Source organism: Lutra lutra, chromosome 15 (assembly GCF_902655055.1).
Source record: "Lutra lutra chromosome 15, mLutLut1.2, whole genome shotgun sequence".
In the NCBI taxonomy this organism is placed as follows: domain Eukaryota; kingdom Metazoa; phylum Chordata; class Mammalia; order Carnivora; family Mustelidae; genus Lutra; species Lutra lutra.
Window position 1 is genome coordinate 21,746,798 of NC_062292.1, and position 24,909 is coordinate 21,771,706.

At 35.8% G+C, this 24,909-nt stretch overlaps 1 protein-coding gene across 3 annotated transcripts in view; it reads left to right on the forward strand.

The window, feature by feature from the left end:
• The window catches only part of HMCN1 (hemicentin 1), a 477,402-nt gene that overhangs the window by 307,561 nt on the left and 144,932 nt on the right, over positions 1-24,909 (forward strand). For all 3 annotated transcript variants that reach the window (XR_007123082.1, XM_047705087.1, XM_047705088.1), the window contains exons 37-43: positions 6,342-6,443; positions 8,417-8,593; positions 9,283-9,434; positions 10,596-10,719; positions 15,288-15,463; positions 22,068-22,164; positions 24,032-24,154. Coding sequence is in view for 2 of the 3 variants with exons in the window: in XM_047705087.1 (XP_047561043.1) it covers positions 6,342-6,443; positions 8,417-8,593; positions 9,283-9,434; positions 10,596-10,719; positions 15,288-15,463; positions 22,068-22,164; positions 24,032-24,154 (951 nt within the window). In the remaining variant the exon portion in view is untranslated. The remainder of the gene's footprint in view (positions 1-6,341; positions 6,444-8,416; positions 8,594-9,282; positions 9,435-10,595; positions 10,720-15,287; positions 15,464-22,067; positions 22,165-24,031; positions 24,155-24,909) is intronic.

Here is a 24,909-nt window from a genome sequence, read left to right on the forward strand (position 1 = left end):
TTTGGAACTTTCATTATGCATAATGCTTGATGGTGTCCCACAAGCCTCAGAGTCTCTGTTCTGTTAATTTTTCTTTGTTCTTTTTTCTTTCTGCTCCTAAACTTGGATCATTTCGATTAACCTTTCAATTACTCATTCTTTCTTCTTCCAACTCAAATATTTCACTTTTAAATTTTAGACTTTCTATTTGTTTCCTCTCTACAATTTCCAGTTCTTGATCAATTCTCTCTATTTAGTGAAACATCATTCTCCTACTTTCCTTTAGATCTTTAGACATTGTTTCTTTTAACTCTTGGAATGTAATAAAATAGCTGATGAATTTTTAAATTTATTTTTATTTATTTATTTATTTATTTATTAGAGGCCGAGGGGAAGAGACAAAGAATATCTCAAGCAGGCTCCATACCCAGCACAGAGCCTGACACGGGGCTCAATCTCATGACCCTGAGATCATGACCTGAGCTGAAATCAAAAGTTGGACACTTAACTGACTGAGACACCTAGGCATCCCTTAAAATAGCTGATTTAAAGTTGTTGTTTAATAAGTTCAATATCTGGGCTTCCTTGTGCACATTTTCTCTTGACTGCTTCTTTTCCTGTGCATAGACCATGCTTTCTTATTTCTTTGCATGTCTCCTAACCTTTGTTAAAAAGTAAACATTTTAAATAATATAATATGGCTTGCAATGATGCTCAACATCAAGAATCATCAGAGGAATGCAAATCAAAACTTCAATGAGATATCACCTCATACCTGTTATAATAGTTAAATCGAAACACAAACAACAAGAATTGACAAAGATGTTGGGGGAAAGGAACACTTGTGCACCATTGGTGGGAATGCAAACTGGTGCAACCACTGTGGAAAACAGTACAGACGTTCCTCAAAAAAATAAAAATAGAATTACCTATGATCCAGTAATTCCATTGTTGGGTATTTACCCAAAGAATGCAAAAACACAGGGAGGACTGGGTGGCTCAGTCATTAAGCATCTGCCTTCAGCTCAGGTCATGATCCCAGGCTCTTGGGATCAAGCCCCACACCAGGCTTCCTGCTCAGCGAGGAGCCTGCTTCTCCCTCTCCCACTCCTCCTGCTTGTGTTCCCTCTCTCACTGTATCTTTCTCTGTCAAATAAACAAATAAATCTTTTAAAAAAAGAATACAAAAACACTAATTCAAAAAGATATATGCACCCCTGTATTTATTGCAGCATTACTTACAATAGCCAAATTATGGAAGCAACCCAAGTGTTCATCAATAGATTAATAGAGAAGGAAAATGTGGTATTGTAACATAGATAGATAGATAGATGGTAGAGAGACAGCTGTAGTGGAATATTACTTAGCTGTGAAAAAGAATGAAATCTTACCACTTGCAACAACATGCCTGCATCTAAAGAGTATAAATGCTAAGTGAAATAAGTCAGTCAGAGAAAGACAAATATGATAGGCTTTTATTTACATGTAGAATTTAAGAAACAAAAGAACAAAGAAAGGGGTGCCTGGGTGGCTCAGTCATTAAACGTCTGCCTTCGGCTCAGGTCATGATCCCAGGGTCTAGGATCGAGCCCTACATCAGGCTCCCTGCTCAGCGGGAAGCCTGCTTCTCCCTCTCCCCTCAACCCCGCCCATTTGTGTTCCCTCTCTCACTGTGTCTCTCTCTGTCAAATAAATAATAAAATCTTAAAAAAAAATTTTTTTAAACAAAAAAACAAAGAAAAAGAGATAAACCAAAAAACTGACCCTTAGCTATGGAGAACAAACTGATGGTTACCACCAGAAGGGAGGTGGTTGGGGCAATGGATGAAATAGGTGAAGGAGATTAAGAGTACACTTAACATGATGACCACTGTTGATGTGTATAATTATTGAATCACTATATTGTACACCTGAATCTAATATAACACTATACTTTAACTATACTAGGATTAAAAAAATAAAAATAAAAAAATAATAATGTGGCCATTTTGGAAACCATATTCTTTTCTTTCCATAGTTGTTGTGGTAGTTATAACTGCTGTTGCTGGTTTTTTTTGTTTGTTTGTTTTGTTTTTGTCTTCTGTTTATTTATTTAATGAGTAGGTAGAATACTGTTAGTCTCCAAAATGTTCACATCCTACTCCTAGAACCGTGAATATGTTAGATTACATGTCAAAGAGGTATTAAAAATACAGGTGGAATTAAGATTGCTAATTAACTGACCTCAAAATAGGGAGATTATCCATGATTATACAGATAGACCCAGTGTAATCAGAAGGACATTAAAAGTGGAAGAACGAGTCAGGACTTCAGAGTGATAGGATGTGAAACGATCTTATGAGTCCTCCACACATTGCCATTGCTGGTTTTGAAGACAGAGGAAGGGAGGCCACAGCTAAGGATTATAAGTGACCTGTGTAAGATGGAAAAGGCAAGGAAATAGATTCTCCTCTGCAGCCTACAGAAAGGAACTGAGCCCTGCTGAGACATTTATTTTAACCCAGTGAGACTGTGTTGGACTTCTTACCCATAGAACTGTAAGATAATAAATTTGTATTGTTTAAACAGTCAAGTTTGAGTCAATTTATTGTGAAAGCAAGAGGAAACTAATATCATGAGTTTTCTGAACAATTTCTGTGAAGTCTGTTTTTACAGATTTTAACATTCCCCTGGGGAAAAGGCTGTTTGCACTAAGCAAACTCTGAATCTGATTAAATAAAGAGAAGTCTTTTGAGAGTGGATTTTGAGGCAAGGGCCAGATAGGTCAAACAGTGACAGTTTTCTAGGAATGATGCTCTTAGGTAGCTCCAAACCCATTCTGCTTTTTTCAGTATCTGCTAGGCTGCTTTTTCCACTATGGTTGCTACGCTGTCTGTTTTCAAGTTTACTCCTGATCTGTGGAGAAAGTGGTGGGAATAGAGGGCGATAAAATGCCATAAAACTCACTGCTGTTCATGAGATTTAGCTGTTTTTCTTGAATAAACACTTCTTGGATTGTTGCAAGTCTTTGGTTAATTTCCAGAGTTCTGAAAAAGTTGATTTTCACAAATTTTCTAGAGTTCTTATTTCTTTTACGGAGGAGTGGATTTTTGGAGTTCTTACTCTGCCATTCTACTCTTTTTTTTTCTTTAAGTTCTCTAGGGGAGGAAAAAGAGCCAACCCACTCCATACCTCTTACATTTCTTATTCTTACCATAATGTTTTATTATAGCAGTTACATAGTCTGTCAAAGCCTTCAGTGATCACTTCAGTCCAGAAGGCTTCAAGTGAGTATTTAAATAACTGTTTAGAAGGAATGTGCCATGCACCAATTATTTTTTCCCTTTCAGTTGGAAAAGTCATATAGCCATATTTGAAGGTCTTTTGTGTTTAAATACCATATCATTCATCTGAATTCAGTGCAGAAAACAGAAACATTCTAGGCATTTCAAGCAGGAAGGATTAACACACCAAATTAAATGGAAACAGATATGAAGGAGGATTGGGTTCTAGGCTTTGTCTTCAGGAATGACCTCCAGATATACATATAGAGATCTGACCCACAAAGACATTTACCCTGAGGACAGATTTTATTTTTAACTTGTTGAAAACCAGCTTTGAGTTTCATTGCCTTTTGTTGTTCATTTTGCTTATTTGTTTTCTTTGGTATTGTCTTCTGCTTTAATTTTTATTATTTCTTTCTCTCTGACTTCTTTTGGTTTATTTTATTGGTTTTTTTCTGGATTCTGAGTTGAATGTGTAGACCACTTATTCCCATTTTTCTTAGTTTTCAATATGTTAATTAGGGCCCTAGGATTTCCTTTGAGTACTATACTGTATAGCAAGCTGACATACTGTATGTTTTCATTTTAATCGGTCTCATTCTATTTTATTTTTTTCTTTATACTTTTGTCTTGATTTCCTCCTTAATGATGTCTGCCCCTTGTAAAGACCTTTTTGTTTGTTTTTGATTTCTACTCATTTTTATTATAGTCTTATTAAATTGTGGTTATAAATGATTTCTTGAGATTTTTGCAGCCTAATAATATAGTAAGTTATGAAAATATTCTATGGGCATTTGAAAAAAACATGTATTCTTTGTTAACTATAAGTGTACATAGACACAAATATACACACACAATCTGGATGGGTAATTTATTTTTCAAATTCTTTAAAACTTAATTTTTATTTCACTATAATCAATTCCTGAGAAAGATGCACTAAAATATACTACTTTCAGATTTTTCAAAAATGTCCTGCTCTTTAACAACTTTTGCTTTGTTGTTCAATGCATAAAGCATTGCCATTATAATGTATTCTTCACGAATCATGACTTTTTTTTTTTTTTAAGATTTTATTTATTTATTTGACAGACAGAGATCACAAGTAGGCAGAGAGGCAGGCGGGGTGAGGGTGGGGAAGCAGGCTCCTTGTTGAACAGAGAGCCCGATGTGGGGCTCGATCCCAGGACCCTGGGATCATGACCTGGGCTGAAGGCAGAGGCTTTAACCCACTGAGCCACCCAGGTGCCCCGAATCATGACCTTTTAAGCAATAGAAAGCATGTTGCTTTGTATGTTTAATGATTTTTGCTTAGTATACCAGTTTGTCAGAAATTGATGTCACTCTGTTGTCTGGCTATGTTTGCCCAGCTCTTTATTGTCAGTATTTTTGTGAGTTTTATATTTATGCTCTTTATCCGCTTGGAATTTTTTATTAAAGAAAATAGTGTTGGGGGCACCTCGGTGGCTCAGTCGGTTAAGGGTCTGCCTTCAGCTCAGGTCATGATACCAGGGTCCTAGAATGGAGCCCCACATTGGGCTCCCTGCTCAGTAGGGAGCCTGCTTCTCCCTCTCCCTCTGTTTCCTGGCTCATGCTCTCGTTCTCACTCTGTCTCTCTATCTCAAAATAAATAAATAAAATCTTAAAAAAAAATAGGGTTGGGTCACCTAAAAAAAAATAGTGTTGGGGCACCTGGGTGGCTTAGTCAGTTAAGCATCTGACTCTTTGATTTCAGTTCAGGTCATAGTCTCAGTGTCAAGGAATAGAGCCCCACATCAGGGTTTTGCTCAGCAGGGATCTTCTTTGGATTCTCTCTCTCTCTCTCTCTCTCTCTCCCCCTCCGACCCTCTTCCCCACTCTCTATCTCTCAAATAAATAAATCTTTAAAAATAAGAAAGTGTTAACCCACAGATGTGTTAACTCTTTGTCTATTGAATAAAAAACTAAGCTCATTCGCATTTATGCTCTTCATTTATGTAGTTGATTTTATTTCTTCTTATTTATTTGTCCTTTCTCCTTTCCTCTTCTGTTTTTACTAGATTAATGACTAGATGGATTGCTTGATTGTACATGGGGTGGAGTTAAAGGGCTCCAGTGTACTAAATGAGTTTAATTTAGCAAATCTTTAAAATGTAGTTTTTCTATAAACTTCAGATACTAACTTACAACTACAGCATCTTCTCAAAATAAGATAAGGCCTCTAGTTTACTTGTGAGTTTTTCATCCTGACATCCTTCCTATAATCCTTGAGATAGTGTTAGAAACATAGCGCATTGCTATTCTATGTTGTTATTCCTTTTATTCCTATATGCCTCTCAGACTTTCTTAATTCTTACTTTATTATATGCACATTAAATAATAGAGTAGCATTATCTGTGATGTTTAAAATTAAAAATGTAGTTTTCTATTTTATTTTACTAATGATTTAATTATAACTTTTATATCAAAAAAAAAACTGCTAGTAAACCAAAAACCAAAATTCTAATTTTTCTGAAATGGTTTAAGATAGTACTATCTGAAGTAAAGTCAGATAGTTTGAGAAATACTGATTTCCCTTTTACTGGAAGAGTTCAGATGAAATAGCTTACTTCTTGTTAAAGGCAATTCATTATCAGACCAATCAGATTAATTGGAATTACAAAATAGTCCTTTAACTATCTTTACTGCCCTGCTAATCTATAATTCTGAGGACTTTCCTACTGGGGACAAAAGAAGAATGATCCTGAAAACTAATTAAGATCTTTTAAAGATAAATTTATATATATTTATTCTATTTTTTTTATTCGTGTGTGAGAGAGAGAATGAGCAGTGGGGAGGGACAGAAGGGGAGAGAGAGAGAGAGAGAAGCAGACTCCCCGCTCAGCAAGAATCCCAGATCATGACCTGAGCCAAATGCAGATGCCCAACAGACTGAGCCACCCAGGTGCCCCAGATTTTTTTTTTTTATCCTGTCCTTCAGTTCTACTTAATAGAATACTTTTGTTCCAAGTATGTTAGTGTATATATGTGAAAGACAGAAAGGAACGATAATTTCCACTGAGCAGGTAGTTTCCATTTAGATATCCTACTTATGTGAATTAATTATGTTTGGGCTTCTTATAGAACCGCCTAGTCTGGAGGATGCAGGGAAGATGTTGAATGAGACCGTGGTGCTCAACAACCCCATTCAGCTGGAGTGTAAGGCAGCTGGAAATCCATTACCCGGTAGGTTTACTTGTGGACTCCTAACTTATTGACATTTTAAGATTTCTGGGAAGAACGAAATCTTTTTTATGAAAACAATACAGTAATTACTAATAAAGGAAAAATCATAAAATACATTCCAAGAGTAAAGCAATGACATGAAGGATATAATTAGGTGGGTGAAATTTTTGAATTTTCATTGCTTCTAACTGCATGAAATAATTTACCCATTTAAACAAAGTCGATATATGTGAATAACTAATTGTTTTATTGTCCTTACTGTGGCCACAAAACCCACAATGGTAGTTTTTTATACATTTATGTTGAAAAACATTTTTTTCTCTAGTGCACGTTGATTATTTTTGTAAATCAATCATTTAATGAGAATAGTATTCTTTTTGGTAATTCTCATCACTGGTAAATAATTAATATGAATCAAAAACAATCTAATTTTTTAAGGCTAATATTGTGTACGGTCTTTGGTTTTGATCAAATGCATAGACAAAAGTTTTACAGATGAGAGGAATATATACAACAAAAAGAAATAGAATTGGTTAAAAGTTTGCTATCAAATAATATTGACATTTTAGAGCTCATTTAAAGAATGAGAAATACTGGTTTCTCAGTATGACATGATAAATACTTGCTTTATAACTTCATTTTCAGGGCTCTTATATTGGCTTGGCTATTCATGTTTCCCTTAGGCTTACCTGATCCTCAAAACTAATCCTAAAGACTATGGAGTATTACGCCTCCATCAGAAAGGATGAATACCCAACTTTTGTAGCAACGTGGACGGGACTGGAAGAGATTATGCTGAGTGAAATAAGTCAAGCAGAGAGAGTCAGTTATCATATGGTTTCACTTATTTGTGGAGCATAACAAATAGCATGGAGGACATGGGGAGACGGAGAGGAGAAGGGAGTTGAGGGAAATTGGAGGGGGAGATGAACCATGAGAGACTATGAACTCTGAAAAACAATCTGAGGGTTTTGAAGGGGTGGGGGGTGGGAGGGTGGGGGAGCCTGGTGGTGGGTATTATGGAAGGCACGTATTGCATGGAGCACTGGGTGTGGTGCATAAACAATGAATTCTGTTACACTGAAAAGAAATTAAATTAAAAAAAAAACTAATCCTAAAGAAATATTTCAACTGTCTATACTTGGATGATAAGCATAAGAATAAAGCAATTCTTTTTTTGTGTGTGTATACACAAACTTTAAATGTTTATTATTGTGGTTGTAAGTAAGATAATAGTAAGACAACACTGTAATATTATTACTAAGCTAAGCTAGAATAAACTTTAATGGTAAGAAAGCTTATAATTTTTATATAAACCTAAACTTATTTGTATTTCTTCCTTAATATTTCCTTTTTTAATTTAATTGTTTTATTATATTAGTCAACATAAAGTACATCATTAGTTTTTGATGTAGTGTTCCATGATTCATTGTTTGTGCATAACACCCAGTGCTCCATGCAGTACGTGCCCTCCTTAATGCCCATCACTGGGCTCCCCCATCCCCCAACCCCTTCCCTTCTGAAACCCACAGTTTGTTTCCCAGAGTCCATAGTCTCTCATGGTTCAACTCCCTCTCTGATTTTTTCCCTTCATTTTTCCCTTCCTTCTCCTCATGTCCTCCATGCTATTCCTTTTGTTCCACAAGTCATTGAAACCATATGATAATTGTTATTCTCTGCTTGACTAAGGCAGTTCTTTTTATTGCAATTTGATGGTATCGAGCTTTAAAAGAAAAGATGTAGAGGCGCCTGGGTGCTCAGTGGGTTGGACCTCTGCCTTCGGCTCGGATCGTGGTCTCAGGGCCCTGGGATCAAGCCCTGCATCAGGCTCTCTGCTTGGCAGGGAACCTGCTTCCTTCTCTCTCTCCACCTGCCTCTCTGCCTACTTGTGATCTCTCTCTGTTAAATAAATAAAATCTTAAAAAAAAAAAAAAGATGTAAGTAGACGGACTTCTTTCTTTTTCCCCTTACAGCTATTACATGGTACAAAGATAATCATCCACTCTCAGCCTCCAGCAGTGTGACTTTCTTGAACAGAGGACAGATCATTGATATCGAAAGTGCCCAGATCTCTGACGCTGGCATATATAAATGTGTGGCCATCAACTCAGCCGGAGCGACAGAGTTATTTTATAGTCTGCAGGTTCATGGTTAGTGGCACTTCTAGATGCATACTGGGGTAAAAATGCATTCAAAATGATTAAGTGCTTCTATAAAATTTCGGTGTGAAGATTTAACATAGTGTGTTTTGTCATCTTTATAAAGGTGCAGTGTTCTATAACTGATGATTGTTTTTATTTCCTGACTCCTATTAAAATGCTCTAGTTTCACATGCTGTTGAACTTCAGTTCACTTTAGATGAACTGTTGAGTCATTGATGATCTCATCAGTTAATGACAATAACCCTGTTTGTAAATATTATCTATCAAAATCATAGGTTTTGATCAAAGAAAGATTTTAAGTTATGACCGCTAATAATGCGCTCAAGACAACATAGTGGTCTTGGATACAGTGGAGGAAGATACACGCACACGCAGACACACACATCTGAAAATCAAGAAACAAAAACATGCTCTGGCATTAAAAACTGGATTTCCCAAACAAAGTAGCAAAACATCCTTTTCCTCATCTGTAAAATGGAGATGTTGACAATTGAATAGCTGTGATTAGAAACTCAAATAAATGATGTGAAAGAAATCACCAAAACCAAACCAAACCATGAAAAACTCACATGTGGAAACACAACGGTAGACATTGTACATTCTTTTCATTATTTTGAGATGAAATATCCTGTGATAATAATATATCTTACTTTTATTTCCATTTTATTTCTTTTCAGTGCCCCCATCAATTTCTGGCAGCAATAACATGGTGGCAGTGGTGGTTAATAACCTGGTGAGGTTAGAATGTGAAGCCAGAGGAACACCTGCCCCAAGTCTGACCTGGCTGAAAGATGGGAGCCCTGTCTCTAGTTTTGCTAACGGGTTACAGGTACTCTCTGTCATGTCTTAAGGGTGATCTACCACCTAGTTATTAAATAAGTACAAACAGGGAAAGCTGTTAACAAGATTTAGAGAATAAGAATTGACAAATGTTATCCAAAAACATACACGTTTACTTCCATAATTACCATAGCCACACAATTGGGATTTCTAAACAATTCTTTAAATGCTTAGACATCTAAGAATTCTTTTGTTTCATATGTAGGTACTATATTTTGACTGTTCGTTTGTCTTTCTGCCTCCCTCCCCATCCTCATTCCCTGCCACCAGCACAAAAGATACCTTGCACAAAGAAGTGTTTATCAACAACAAAAACAGGAATTTCCTCCTAAAATTTGTATTAAAATGTTTGGAAACATTCATGAATTAGAGAACCATGTAGGGTATATTTAATTTTACAAAAACATAGAGTAATAAAGTAAGAAAAATTAGAAACACAACACTGTAGAAATGAAATTTGAATCTGAGAAAGCAGTTTAAGTGCTTCACATTGACTCAAAATTAAAATTATAGAAGCACACCTATCTCATTTAAAGTGTACCTAAATTTTATTTTGCCTAATAGAGAACTTAGTTTTCCCACCATTCTTCTTGGTTTTTCTCAAAAATCCACTGCTTGCAGAATTTGGGACCACGGAAGATCCAGGGTTAATGTCAATATTTTAGAAGTACAACTAGATCAACGGGATTAAAGAGCCATTGTTGTGACTAGTTAATTTACTTGGTTGCTACTTTGCTATTAATTATAACTTCTTATTTATCCTCCCCAAGAAAATTAGAAGGAAGATTAGCTGCTCTTATTCCCACTTCTTCTCATCTTTCTCCCCTGGTGCCTTTTTCTCTCTCTGCAGTTAGGATGGATGAGATTGGACCTTCACTTGATTTCGTATACAGGGACTTGTTTTCAGTGGGTATTACCAAGTTTGGTTCTAGCTTTTCACAGTCCTCTTTCAAAGAGAGGTTAAGAAGTAAATTATATGATGCTTGCCCACTTTAAAATATCCAAGTGGAAAAATAAAATGTCCAAGTGGAAATCTTTCTGGAGGCAAATGTCAATTGATAAACCTCAGAAAATAGGAGGAAAAAAGGCTGTTTATGCATATGTTTCTCAGAGGAGCATGTTGACTATTTACCTTTCCTCTCATCGATAGGTTCTGTCTGGAGGCCGCATCCTAGCACTGACCAGCGCTCAAATCAGTGATACTGGGAGATACACCTGCGTTGCTGTGAATGCTGCTGGGGAGAAACAAAGGGACATTGACCTCAGAGTATATGGTGAAATATTTTAATAATTATTTCTGTTCTGGTATAGATATGTTTAATTCCTAAAATCATTGAAGAAGTTAAAGAAGTTGTTGACAATAAAGAACCATGAGCAATAGAAATGGTTTTACAGTATCATTTCAAATCAAATTCTACCTTCCTGCTTTATAGTTGACTTTGTCTGATTTTCCTTTCTTAATGTTCTGAGAAGTTAAAAGTCTAGGTGTTGGTTTCATAGAAAACTCTGAAGAACATGACTATGGAGAGCAGCTTAGCAATTTAGAAGATATAATCTTTTCACTATAGGGAGAATTTGTTTAAGTAGCTCTCTTGAGCTATTCTACTCAAAGCCTTGATTTTATTACTTTTATATTTATAGTCAGTATATTTTTTAGTCAATCCTATGTCTATGAATTAAAGGCTATTTGAGAAGCAAAAGTTAGGCATGAATTTAGAGAAAATTTGAGTTTTTTCCTACCTATGATACAGCTATAAGGTACAAAAGGCAATGTCTAATTCTATCATAGCAGAAGTCCTCCTGAACAAAGTTCAGTTCTAATTGGCCTCCATTCATAGGATGTGTTTTTCATTCCACATTTTAGTTTACCTTTGCATTTAGAGCTGTTTTAGGCTTTTTTCAGTGTCTTATTTGCATTATATTCCTTGGTCATGGAGTAATGGAATTGTTTCTTCGTGGCCCCACCAAGAGTATCTGGGCTTTTTCTATGTCAATTCCAGTATAATTAACATACAGTGTTATGTTAGTTTCACGTGTACAGTCCTAGTCCTGCCTCACTTCCAAGTAGTTCACTCCTATTCTGTATGTGTGTATATACACACATATATATACATATATATGTATGTGTGTGTGTATATATATCTATATCTATATCTATATATATATATAGATTTTTTTTAACCTCCAGACCATGTAGGGGGTTGACTCCTCTAAGTTTGCCAAAAGTAAATGTAACAATCACAAGTAACTTAAAGTTATAGTTTTTTTAATTTAAAAAAATCCTGTTACAACATGGCTAACTTACATGTCTAATGGATCTTGAAAATCCCAGCTGACATCAGTAAACTACTAAAGGGCTCTCTATGTTCCCTCTTTTGTATTGCTTCTGCAATTGACATGGGTCCTCATCCAGCCTTCAGCTTTGCTAGTGCTGTGTCAGAGATAACAGATGGGACTAAAATGCCCAATCCCACGTAGTCTGTTCCTTCGCTTAAATCTAATTGGGTCATTTTTATGTCTTATGGAGAATTGGAAAGCTGACAATGTGAATTATCCTTAGAGAATGATTCATCAGTCAATCTAAGTCTGTGATACAAAAGCTCCTTCAATAATTAGCAAGCAGAGGGGTATTTGCTGGGTTTTAGTCAGAACTGAAAATCTGGAATTGGCTCCTTCTGTTTCTACATGGGTTAGTGTCAAAAGTATATCACAGAGAGACGAAAGAGCATTGATATCTTTTCCAGGAGTCATAAAAACGCACATCACTATTTTTTATCATTTGCCAAGGCATTTCTAAAGATTTTATTTATTTATTTGACAGAGAGAGAGAGAGAGAGAGAGAGAGAGAGGCAGGCAGAGGGGGAGGGGAAGCAGGCTCCCTGCTGAGCAGAGAGCCTAATACTGGGCTTGATCCCAGAACCCTGAGATCATGACCTGAGCTGACCTGAGTCAAAGGCAGAGGCTTAACCCACTGAGCCACCCAGGCACCCTGCCAAGGCATTTCTGTACCACTCTTTTGGTCTGAAAACTGGGATCTTTCCTGTTATAACAGTCAGATGGTTAGCCAACATTTACCTATGCTTAGCATTTGAAATATAGATGCCCAGCAAGCAATTAAAGAACTATACAATTTCTGACTCATAATCTGAAATTAGTTTCCAATCTCTGCTCCCCTCTTAGTGTTATTTGCATATATTATATTCCTACGTTTGTAGTAGTAACCTTGACAATCTGGAGTCTCATTGGAGCCTAGTGAGTATTCATTTCCAGGGGCCAATTCCCTTCAGATTGACATTGTAGAGTATGGGGGTGATAAGAAGAGTAGACAGTGGTTAAAATAGCTTTCCCTACAATTGTAAGAGTACTTCATTAAAATATTTCCCCCCTGTATAAATTCAGGGTATGTTTTACCATATTCTGAGGTGCTAAAACGAGAGAATTAGGTTTTTAAATGATAGAGTTTCCTGTACCTTTACTTTGAATCTAAGCTCAGAAAACTGTCTTAGAGACCACATGTGTTCCAGGAACTTGAGTGTAACCCTGCGGCAGTGCTGATGTTGATAATTGAATTTAACAAGTATAAGGCATAGAATGAGAATCAGACATGATACCCCCCGCCCCTTCCTAAGCAATATAACCACAAAGCTCAATAAGGATAACATCTAAGGAAGCGGAGATCTAAAGGGTAGAGGCTTTTCTCTTCTCAGACTAAACAAAAAGTTGGAAATGAAAGGACAGAAAACATAGATGCATTTCAGTAATATATACCCTCAGCTATAATTAGATTTGCTTTAATTTATGTTCCTTTAGAAACAAATACTCTATTGTTTTTGCATTTTTTCCTCGCAATTTGAAAAAAAAAAAAGTCTGGTTTCTTTTTGAACTTGATTTCAACTCATTTAGCCATAAAGAAAAATAATTGGAGGAAAAATATTTGGAAATAAATTAGCATTCTGCTTTCTTGAATTATTTCTGACTTTTACTTCTACAAGTAGTCACAAAGAATTCATGCTCTTTTGTAAATTCTATAAATACTCTAAGATAAACATATTTTTATGCAGTTATGGTACTTTTTGTCCCCTGAGACCAGACTTTACTTGAAATTATGTGCAAGCTGTTAAATGTTAGGCTATTTTATTTAGGGCTTTCTGTGCTAAGATTGGTGAATGTATCTTAATTTTTTATAATATCTTAGAAAACATAATATCTATCATAATATCTTAGAAAACAGTACTAATGGTGCTGATTTTGCTAATATTTTAGCAGTTTTAATCTCAGACAGGTTGGTTATATATCTTTTATCTAATGTGTCACATATTAAAAACAATCCCACTGTTTTCTGTTCCCCCATAGATTACTCTAAGCCTATCGAGAGCCAGAAGTCTGTGTGTGCCGTTAAACGGAGCAGAAGGGACATTAGAAATCTCTGCCCAAATGCTCCATTAGTCTATTGCAGCGACGGTGCATGACATTTCTCTATATCATGGCATCAGTTCCTGTGGATTCAGCACAGGTGCTGCATCCGGAAACAGTACAAGAAAGTGGCCTTTAATATATATGCCTTTCCCTCCATAGAGAAACCTCCTGGTTACAGAACGGCAGTGTTAGTCGTCAAAGCCTGTTGCATTCATTGTCCTTTTCCCACATGCTACAGGATCCAGCCTGAAACAGTGGCTCAGAAACCAAAATAACGATCCTTACCACAAAAATCTTGTTTCTATCAGGGCATTTGGAAAGTCCCTTAGGATTCATTTCAGTGCAGCTTAACCTTTCTTATCAAGAGAAAAAAACACTATGAATATGGTACATTGCCTACAATCCTGACTAGTTATGGGATTTAGTGAGAAATGGCCAAGGAAATTCCTCTCTGTTTTTTTCAGAGTGGCCCTTTTATAACAGGCCTGATTTCATCGTTAGTTTGTGTTTTTTGAATTATTATAAATACAGTCCTGAAAGAGTCCTTGAGAAGTTACGGAGCCTACCCTCTCATTCTTGGCAGGACTGTACCTAAACCATCTGAGACAAATGATTGTTTACTCTATATTTTAGTACACCCAAGGAAGGAGATTCCTTAGACTTTTCCAAGAACACATTTCAGCATCTGACAAGCTTGATAGCCAGGGGATTCTAATTTTAATCTCATTAAAATTTCAACCTCATTTCCTCTTTTTATGTAGTTGTATGTTATACAGCTGGCCACTGCTTTCATTTTGTTCTTTATTGTGTCAGTTATCCCACATGGTCTTTATTCCATAGAAAGCTGACAAGGCATCATGGAAAACCAAAAAGAGCTCTAAACTGCACATCAGAAGACTCCTAGCTTTGCCACAAATTAGTCACATTTTTTCAAATAAGTTATTGTCTGTCACCTACTTCATGTTTTACATACCGTGAGGTGGGACCAGGTGGTCTCTTTCAACTCTATTTTTTTTTAATTTTGCCTCCATGTTGATAAAATTTATTTTCTTTGGCAAAAAAAATTTTTAAATAATCAAAAGTATATATGCTTTTAATTATTGTTATTTCCAAAATGCTTCACGAGTAATTTATTACTAGAAATATTAAGCAGTAACACCTTATTCAAAAAGTTTCTGAACTAGGCACTTAGTGAGAACGTCCAGTTCTAAAACTTCTTAAAGTGAAAGGCATTTCTGTTCAATGGGAACATATTAATCAGTGATTTCTTAATATTTCATTCTGAACCAAATGATGCAAAGAGGGCATGTTAGGATTATTGTGATCCTACATCTTAAAAGAACTAATAAATTATTTGGTAAATAACTTAAAGATAAGCAGTGAGCTGGCCTGTCTTATCCTGAGGGAAAACACTTTTTTCACTTAGTTCCTCCGAATATTATGGGAGAAGAACAGAACATCTCTGTCCTCATTAGCCAAGCTGTGGAGCTACTGTGTCAGAGTGATGCTATCCCCCCACCTACTTTGACTTGGTTGAAGGATGGCCGCCCCTTGCTGAAGAAACCAGGCCTCAGTATCTCTGAAAATGGAAGTGTGTTAAAGGTAAGGCTAGAGATTCATTTACTTCTTCTTATATTATTCCTAAGCTCATGGCTTTGATTTTAAACTTGCCTGTCTACACATGTTCTACTAATTTCATCTTGTAAAATTCTAGGTACTCTTTTATTAATGAGGTTTATAGTATTTAAAATTTTATGCTTAGTAAGATTTAGTTATTTATCTATCCATATTTGTAGCCAGAAACCATCCAAAATGCTTCTGGGAAAATATTATAGAACTATTCTAATGATTACTTCATTTTTAGTCATTCAGCCACTCAGCAAATAAACACTCATTCTAGGTGCTCTGAATACAGTGTGAAAAATAGACACATTTCCTACCCTCAGTTTCCTCCAATTTTGCATAAATATATGAAAATTAACAGTTCCGTTGAAAATGCAGTAATTACTATAAGTGTGAGTTAGTTACTATTCAGATGGTACAGGTAACACTTTCTAGGAGGATAGTGAAAGGTGAGAGACTGCAGTTGCCTGGAAATCTTGAAAGGCTACTTGGCTTTTTATGTGTAGATGAGAAAAAAAGGCATGATAATAGAAAGCAAGTAAGCTAGTGTGGCTGAAACAGAGAATTTAATAAAGTGAATATTTGGAAATAATATTGACAAGGTTGATTTGAGTGAAAGAAGAACTAACATTACCAGTTTAAGGAATTGGGATTCAGGGGACACCTGGGTGGCTCAGTAGGTTAAGCCTCTGCCTTCGGCTCAGGTCATGATCTCAGGGTCCTGGGATCAAGCCCTGAGTCGGGTTCCCTGTTCAGCAGCAAGTCTGCTTCTCCCTCCCCCTGCTCTTGTGCTCTTGCTTGCTCGCTCTCTCTTCCTTTCCGCTCAAAAAAATAAATGAATAATCTTTAAAAAATTAAAAATACAAAGGAATTAGTGTTCAGGAAGTCAATAAGCCGTTGGTGTGTTTATAAATTCCTCATAATAACCCTATTGAGAAACTGGAAGAATGGCTAGGTGATCATCCCGCAGTTACTAAGTGTCAGAAATGGGATATGAATACAGGGAGTATAGCTTTAAAACTCATGCTACTAACCCCTATGCCACATAGCCTTTTGGTAAAGGAAGGTTATTAGTGTCAAACAAAGGGAGTCTTGGGAAATGGATAATGGTATCAGCACATAGGAAGCTGAGAAGCTTATATAAGGAGAGCAGAAGTGTGGGAGAGAATGGGAGGGAGTATGGAGTGTGTTAGAGGCAACCAAGTAGAGACTTTAGGAATTATGACCTGTAACGGTGGAGGCTGGGTAAATAAGGAAAGGCTGGAATAACTGATGGAGGAAAGTAGGATAAGTCCGTTGAGCCGTCTAGGGGGAGAAAAGCAAAAAACACTGGCCATGCTCAGAGGCAGACCCAGAGCTCTAGAAATCAATGGGTAGTATTCTCAAACCCCGGCTCGGACCAAATGACAGAGGGAGACAATTGTATGAACACAAATCCCAGCACTGGGAGGGGACAGCTCTGTGTGATTAGAAATGTCTTCGCAAATTTCAGAGTATGGAAGTTGATTTCTTTAGAGCACAGATCTCAATAGGTTTGGGCAGCCAGAAGAAAAGTAAGGGTGAAAAAATCCTGGTCTATTGACTCTCTACCATAGAGGCTGACCAGTTACCCTGAAGTGTGCAGGTCCCACTGAGGGGTGTGCAGGGAGGACGGCATGGAAATAAAAACTTGCACAGAACTCAGACAAAATGAGTCAGTTAAAACTGTCTTACCTGTGCCTTTCCCAAAATGATTCATGCAGATCTTCAACCAGGTAAAGTAGTAGATTCTTACTGTTTCATTTTGCCTGGAACACACTAGGCAAGCAATGTATTTTTTTTAAATGAAGTTTTTATTTAATTCCAGTATAGTTAACATTAGTGTTATATTAGTTTCAGGTGTACAGTATTGTGATAATAGAGACTCATTACTTACATACAACACCCAGTGCTCATCACAAGTGTCTTCCTTAATCCCCTTCACCTGTTTCACCATCTCTCCACCCACCTCTCCTCTGGTAACCGTCAGTTTGCTCTCTGTGGTTAAGAGCCTGTTTCTTATATTGTTTCTCTTTCTCTTTTTTCCCCTTTATTCATTTGTTTTGATTCTTAAATTTCACATATAAATGAACTCATTTGGTATTTGTCTTTCTCTGAAGGACTTACATAGTTTAATGTTATACGCTCTAGCTACATCCATGTTATTGCAAATGGCCAGATTTCATCCTTGTTTATGGCTGAATAACATTCCATTCATATATATATAAGTGTGTGTGTGTGTATAACACTCCATTCATATATATATATATATATATTCACATATATGTGATATATATATCACATCTGTGATGTAATGCAGTTATAATTTATAATACATATATCACATATGTGATATGAATTATGTTATTTATAAATATAACTGCATAATTACAAATTATATTAATTTGTAATTATATATTATAACTGTATAATTATAATTATACATCATTGTAATATATACAAATATACAATTGTACAATTGTTATTGTTATTGTACAATTGTTATATATAACAATTGTACAATTGCATATTTGTATATAATATATTACAATGATGTATAATATATATTATATAGATACATATTATATATAAGGTATATATTATATATGATATATATCTATAACAGATATATCATATATAGATATATATCTATAATATAGATATATATAACAATTATACATATATATAAAACATATATATATAAGAATTATACTCTATATATATTATGTATATATATATATATATGGAGCCCAGATGTCCATCAACAGATAAATGGATAAATGTGGTATACACACACACACACACACACACACACACAATGGAATATTAAACATCCATCAAAAAAAGAAATATTGCTATTTACAATGACACGGATGGAACTAAAAGGTATTATGCTAAGCAAAATAAGTCAGTCAGAGAAAGACAGTTATCATATGCTCTCACTGATGTGAGGAATTTAAAAAATGAGGAGGATCATAGGGGAAGAGAGGAAGAAATGAAACAAGACAAAACCAGAGAAGGAGACAAACCATAAGACACTCTTAAGCATAGGAAATAAATTGAGGGTTGCTGGAGGGAAGGGGGGTGAATCACAGACCTGTACCCCTGAAACAAATAATACATTATGTGTTAAGTATTTGAATTTCTATTTTTTAAAGAAGGAGAATTACAGGCCAATATCCCTGGTGAATATAGATGCAAAAATTCTTGATAAAATACTAGCAAATCAAATTCAACAGTAGATTAAAAGTGTCATTCACCATGACCAAGTGGGATTTATTTTTGGGCTTCAGGGGTGGTTCAATATTCACAAATCAATCAATGTGGTACACCAGATTAATAAAAGAAAGGATAAGATCCTGTCAATAAATGCAAAGAAAGCATTTGACAAAATACAGCATCCTTTCTTGATTAAAAAACCCTCAACAAAGTAGAGATAAATGAAACATACCTCAAAATCATAGAGGCCATATACAAAAGACCTGCAGCTAATATCATCCTCAGTAGGGAAAAACAGAACATTTCCCTCTGGTCAGGAGCAAGACAAGGATGTCCACTCTTGCTATTACTACTTAACATAGTACTGTATGTCTAGTCTCAGCAATCAAACAACAAAAAGAAATAAAAGGCATCCAAATGGGGAAGGAAGAAGTCAAAATTTCACTATTCATAGATGACATGATACTTTGTGTAGAAAACCCAGAAGACTCCACCAAAAATAGCTAGAACTAATGCATGAATTCAACAAAGTTGTAAGATATAAAATCAGTGTGCAGATGTCTGTTGCATTTCTATACATCAATAATGAAACAGCACAAAAAGAAATCAAGGAATCAGTCACATTTGCAGTTGCACCCAAAATCATAAGATACCTAAGGATAAACCTAACCAAAGAGGTAAAAGATCTGTACTCTGAGAAGTATAAAACACTTAGGAAGGAAATTGAAGAGGACACAAAGAAAATGGAAAACATTCCACGCTCATGGATTAGAAGAACAAACATTGTTAAAACATCTCTGCTACACAAAGGTATCTACACATCTCATGCAATCCCTATCAAAATATCATCAGCTTTTTTCACAGAGCTTGGATAAACAATCCTAAAATTTGGATGGAACCACAAAAGACCCCAAATAGCCAAAGCAGTCCTGAAAAAGCAAAGCAAAGCTGGAGGCATCACAGTTCTGAACTTCAAGCTATATTATGAATCTGTAGTCATCAAGACTGTATGGTACTGGCACAAAAATAGACACATAGATCAATGGAACAGAATAGAAAACCCAGAAATGGATCCAGAACTATACGATCAACTAATCTTCGACAAAACAGGACAGAATATCCAATGGAAAAAAGTCTTTTCAACAAATGGTGTTGGGGAACTGGACAGCAACATGCAGAAGAATGAAACTGGACCACTTACATTATACACAAAAGTAAATTCGAAATGGATAAAAGACCTAAATGTGAGACAAGAAACCATCAAAATCCTTGAGGAGAACACAGGGAGGAACCTGTTTGACCTCAGCCACAGCAACTTCTTCTTTTTTTTTTTTTTTTTAAGATTAATATTTATTTGAGGTGGGGGGGAGCAGCTGAGGAAGACAGAGAGGGAGAGGATCCCAAGAGAGGGAGCAGCCGAGGAAGACAGAGAGGGAGAGGATTGCCACTCTGGAAAACAGTATGGAGCTTCCTCAGAGAATTAAAAATAGAGCTACCCTATGATCCTACTGAGCACAAAATCGAATGTGGGGCTCAATCTCATGACCCTGAGATCATTACATGCGCCAAAACCAAGGGTCAGACCCCCAGCTGCCTCCATAGCAACTTCTTACTAGATAAGTCACTGGAGGCAGAGGAAACAAAAACAAAAATGAACTACTGGGATTTCATCAAGATAAAAAGCTTCTGCACATTGAAGGAAAGCATCAACAAAATTAAAAGGTAACCTATGGAATGGGAGAAAATATTTGCAAATGACATATCTGATAAAGGCTTCGTATCTAAAATATATAAGGAACTGATGTAACTCAGGAATGCCTGGTTGGCTCAGTCAGTTAAGCGTCTGCCTTCAGCTCGGGTCATGATCCCACTCCCACATTGGGCTCTGTGCTCAGTGGGGAGCCTACTTCTCCTTCTACCTGGCGCTCGCCCTGCTTGTGTTCTCTCTTTCCGACAAATAAATAAAAAAAGATCTTTTAAAACAAACAAACTCAACACCCAAAAGCAAATAATCCAGTTAAGATATAGGCAGAAGACATGAATAGATATTCTTCTTCCAAAGAAGACATCCAGATGGCTAACAGACACATGAAAAGATGCTCAGTATCACTCATCATCAGGGAAATGTCAATCAAAACTGCAGTGAGGTATTGCCTCACACCTGTGAGAATGGCTAAAACTAACAACGCAGGAAACAAAATGTATTGACAAGGATGTGGAGAAAGGGGAACCCTCTTACACTACTGATGGGAATGCAAACTGGTGCAGCCACTCTGGAAAACAGTATGGAGGTTCCTCAGAAAGTTAAAAATAGAGCTACCCTATGATCCAGTAATTGCACTACTGGGTATTTACCCAAAGGATACAAAAATGTGGATTTGAAAAAGTACATGCACCCCACTGTTTATAGCAGCACTATCAGCAATAGCTAGACTATGGAAAGAGCCCAAATGTCCATCGACTGATGAATGGGTAAGGAAGATCTGGTAATCTACACAATGAAATATTACTCAGCCATCAAAAAGAATGAAATCTGGCCATTTGTAGCAATGTGGATGGAGATAGAATGTATTATGCTAAGTGAAATAAGTCAGTCAGAGAAAGACAAATATATTATTTCATCCATATGTACAATTTAAGAAACAAACCAGATGAACATATGAGAGGGGGGAAATGAGAGAGAAACAAACCATGAGAAACTCCTTAACGATAGATAATAAACTGAGGGTTGTTGGAAGGAAGTGGGTGGGAATGGGCTAGATGGGTAATGGAGGTAAGGAGGACACTTGTTATGATGAGCACTGGGTGTTGTATGTAGGTGATGAATCACTGAATTTTACTCCTAAAACCAATATTGCATTGTAGGTTAACTAACTAGAATTGAAATAAAAGTTTTCTTTAAAAAAGAAGTTTATAAACCATATAGGGAGAAGACATGTAATAAACCAATAATAAAGGTGTTATTTTACTGAACAATATCCTAAATATATAAAGGTTATCTATTTTAAAGCCCTAAGTAACTCATTCAGAAATTAATTTGATTTTTATTGCCATTTAATCTAAATTTTATGTCATTATATTTAAAAGGCCTTTCTAAGCCTTCAACCGCTAATATTAATTAGATTAAAACAAAGTATGATATAGATGAAAATTGTTGAATCTTGATTTAAATGTTGAATGTGGGTGATGGGCATATAGCCATACATTTTACTATTCTCTCTCCTTTCTATATGTTTGAAAATCTTTAGAATACTCATGAAAAATAAGAAGTCACAAATAACATGAATAGAAAAACTCCAATTATGAAATTGAAACTGAAATTTCACAAGCATGGTTTTGTTTTTAGATTGAAGAGGCTCAAGTTCAAGACACTGGTCGTTACACTTGTGAGGCAACAAATGTTGCTGGAAAAACTGAGAAAAACTATAATGTCAACATTTGGGGTAAGTGTGATTATATGTAATTAATTTAAGATCAATTATAAATAGACTTCCAGAACCTGTATGTTTTAGTCATTGTAATTTTCAGGTAAAACAGTTCTACTGTCCTGCCTGAGCTTACACTCTTTGGCTCTTACAACCAGGATGTTCTTTTTTAAATTTAATTTTATATTTATTTTATTTTTTTCAGTGTTCCAAAATTCATTGTTTATGCACTGCACCCAGTGCTCCATGCAATACGTGTCCTCCATAATATCCACCAGCAGGCTCACCCAACCCCCTACCCCCTCTCTCTTCCAAAATCCTCATTTTGTTTCTCAGAGTCTACAGTCCCTCATGGTTTGTCTCCCCTTCCTATTTCCCCCAACTCACTTCTCCTCTCCATCTCTCAATGTCCTCCATGTTGTTCCTTATGCTCCACAAGTAAGTGAAGCCATATGATAATTGACTAATGATTGGGCTTTCTCCATGAACTGTTGGTGGTTTGATCAATTGAAATAAGTCAAAAGGCCAAACCATGCCTATGGATTCTGTGTGTGAGTGGGAACACCTGCACTTGGTGGGAGGTGGGATTACTGTGCTGACCAGTGAGAAAAGTCATCCTCACTTGATATTCTACCATTTGTTACCAATTAAGATAATGCTTAGGAATTATCACAACTTTTACCTAGCTACAACTGTCTGCTAATTGTTAAAAAGTACTCCCATTTCCAGCATATCCACCTTTATTTTATTTACTTCTTTAAATTCATTTATAACATATTGCCCTCTTAATTTTGATTGTATTATTTAAACTTTTTAACTATTGAGATAATGAGCTGAAATTTCTCTTTGATTTCTAAGTTTATTCAAAACCATATTTTTAAAATAAAAATGGGTAGAGGAAATAATTTTATTCCAATGGAGAGAACATATGTTTTAAGTCTTTAAAAGCATGTGTTTATGTAGAAAATGATTTGTTAATTATAAATCATTATCATTCTAAAATTCTTAAGGAAGATTATGAGAAGTGCTATTATTCACCCTATAAAAGGAATAATTTACCTTTAAATAGTAAAGTTTACTAGGTGGTAATTTATTTACTGTATATTAGTTATGTATCATTAACATCTGTTCCTGCCTCTTCTCACCTCTATTCTCCCTCCATTGCTCCTTCCCTTTCTTTCTCATTTCTTTCAAATGGGAAAAATATTTGTATAACTTCTAGTATGGCCAAGACATTGAACTGGGTTTTGTCAAGTAAAGGTTGAAAAAGAGAAAAATTAGGAGGGAGCTTGGAAGAGCAAGCATCTGCCCCTGATAATATGGCCGCCGGAGAAGCAACTGGAGAGGAGACATCAGCCAGCAAAGGCAGACTTGGCCTCCTTGAGAGAAGCATGGGTAGTCAGTGTTCACTTAAATGTTCCAAAGAGAAACTAGAGAACAGTGGGGAGGCAGGCTGTGCATTCTAGAATAGGTAACATATCCATTTCTTAGGTCAAACCCCTATGTCTGTCCTTTACCATCATGTTGTAAGCCTGATGTTTTCCAGTTCTGTTCAGCTGCTGAGACATCAAAACTGGCTGAGCAGAAATGACAGTTAAGTGTAAATTTGGTAGGCGCTTTAGCTTTTTTATGCAAAAAGTGTAATTATCTACAATACATTAGCTTCTGAATATTTTGTTAAGTTTCTGTCTGTAAAAACAGGAAGTTTGCTAATAGGTATTTATTCTGTGTCTTACAGTTGACTTTTAATGTAGTATTGATATGTCAACCTCAAGGGCTAATTATTCCCTTATGTCATTTGAATGGGAGCCTTTTTTTTTTAATGTAAAATGTTAAGGAAATCTTATGTAAAGTTAATGTAATATAGTATTTTTTCCTTTTTCAGTACCACCAAATATTTATGGTTCTGATGAACATGCTCAACTTACAGTCATTGAAGGGAATCTCATTAGTTTATTGTGTGAATCAAGTGGTATTCCACCCCCAAATCTTGTTTGGAAGAAGAAAGGTCAGTTTTCACCCTCAACATTTATAAAATTAAATATAAATGTTAAACGAATCTATATGTTGTTTGACAAACATGTCAGTTTATTAACCAACTTTCCTGGGGTTTGCAAAATAAAATTCTAGATAGCATGATTGCTTTATATTAAAGGGGTAGCACATGGTAACTTCTGGACTATCTATCTGAAAATCTTCAGTTTTGAAACTTCTCCAGAAAAGAATTAACTTTTCTGTATTAGTTGATTGCTTTATAACCTGAATCCACCATTCAAATAATTCTTTTATCATCTTGAGAATAAGCTTTAAAAATATTTTCTATAACATTTTTGCTGTATTTGTGACAGTTTTGCAATGTATGTTAAGATTGAATTTTGTGGTTGACCAAATTTTCAATTTGTTCACCAATAAATATTTATTTGTATCCATTAAGTATCAGACAGATCATCTATATTTTAGGTGATTTTCTTAAGGTTTTATTTATTTAATTGAGAGATAGTGAGGGCGAGAGAGATCACAGAGGGAGAAGGAGAAGCAGACTTGCAACGATGAGGAGGGAGCCTGAGGCAGGGCTCGATCCCAGGATCCTGGGATCATGACCTGAGTTGAAGGCAGACTCTTAACTGACTTAGCCACTTAGGTGCCCAGTTTTTTTTGTTGATTTTTAAAATAATTTTGTTTTACTGTTTTAAGATTTTACTTAATTTTTCTAAGTATGCTTTCAAATGCAATGTTGATTGAAAGAAAAATTTGCCGAAGACA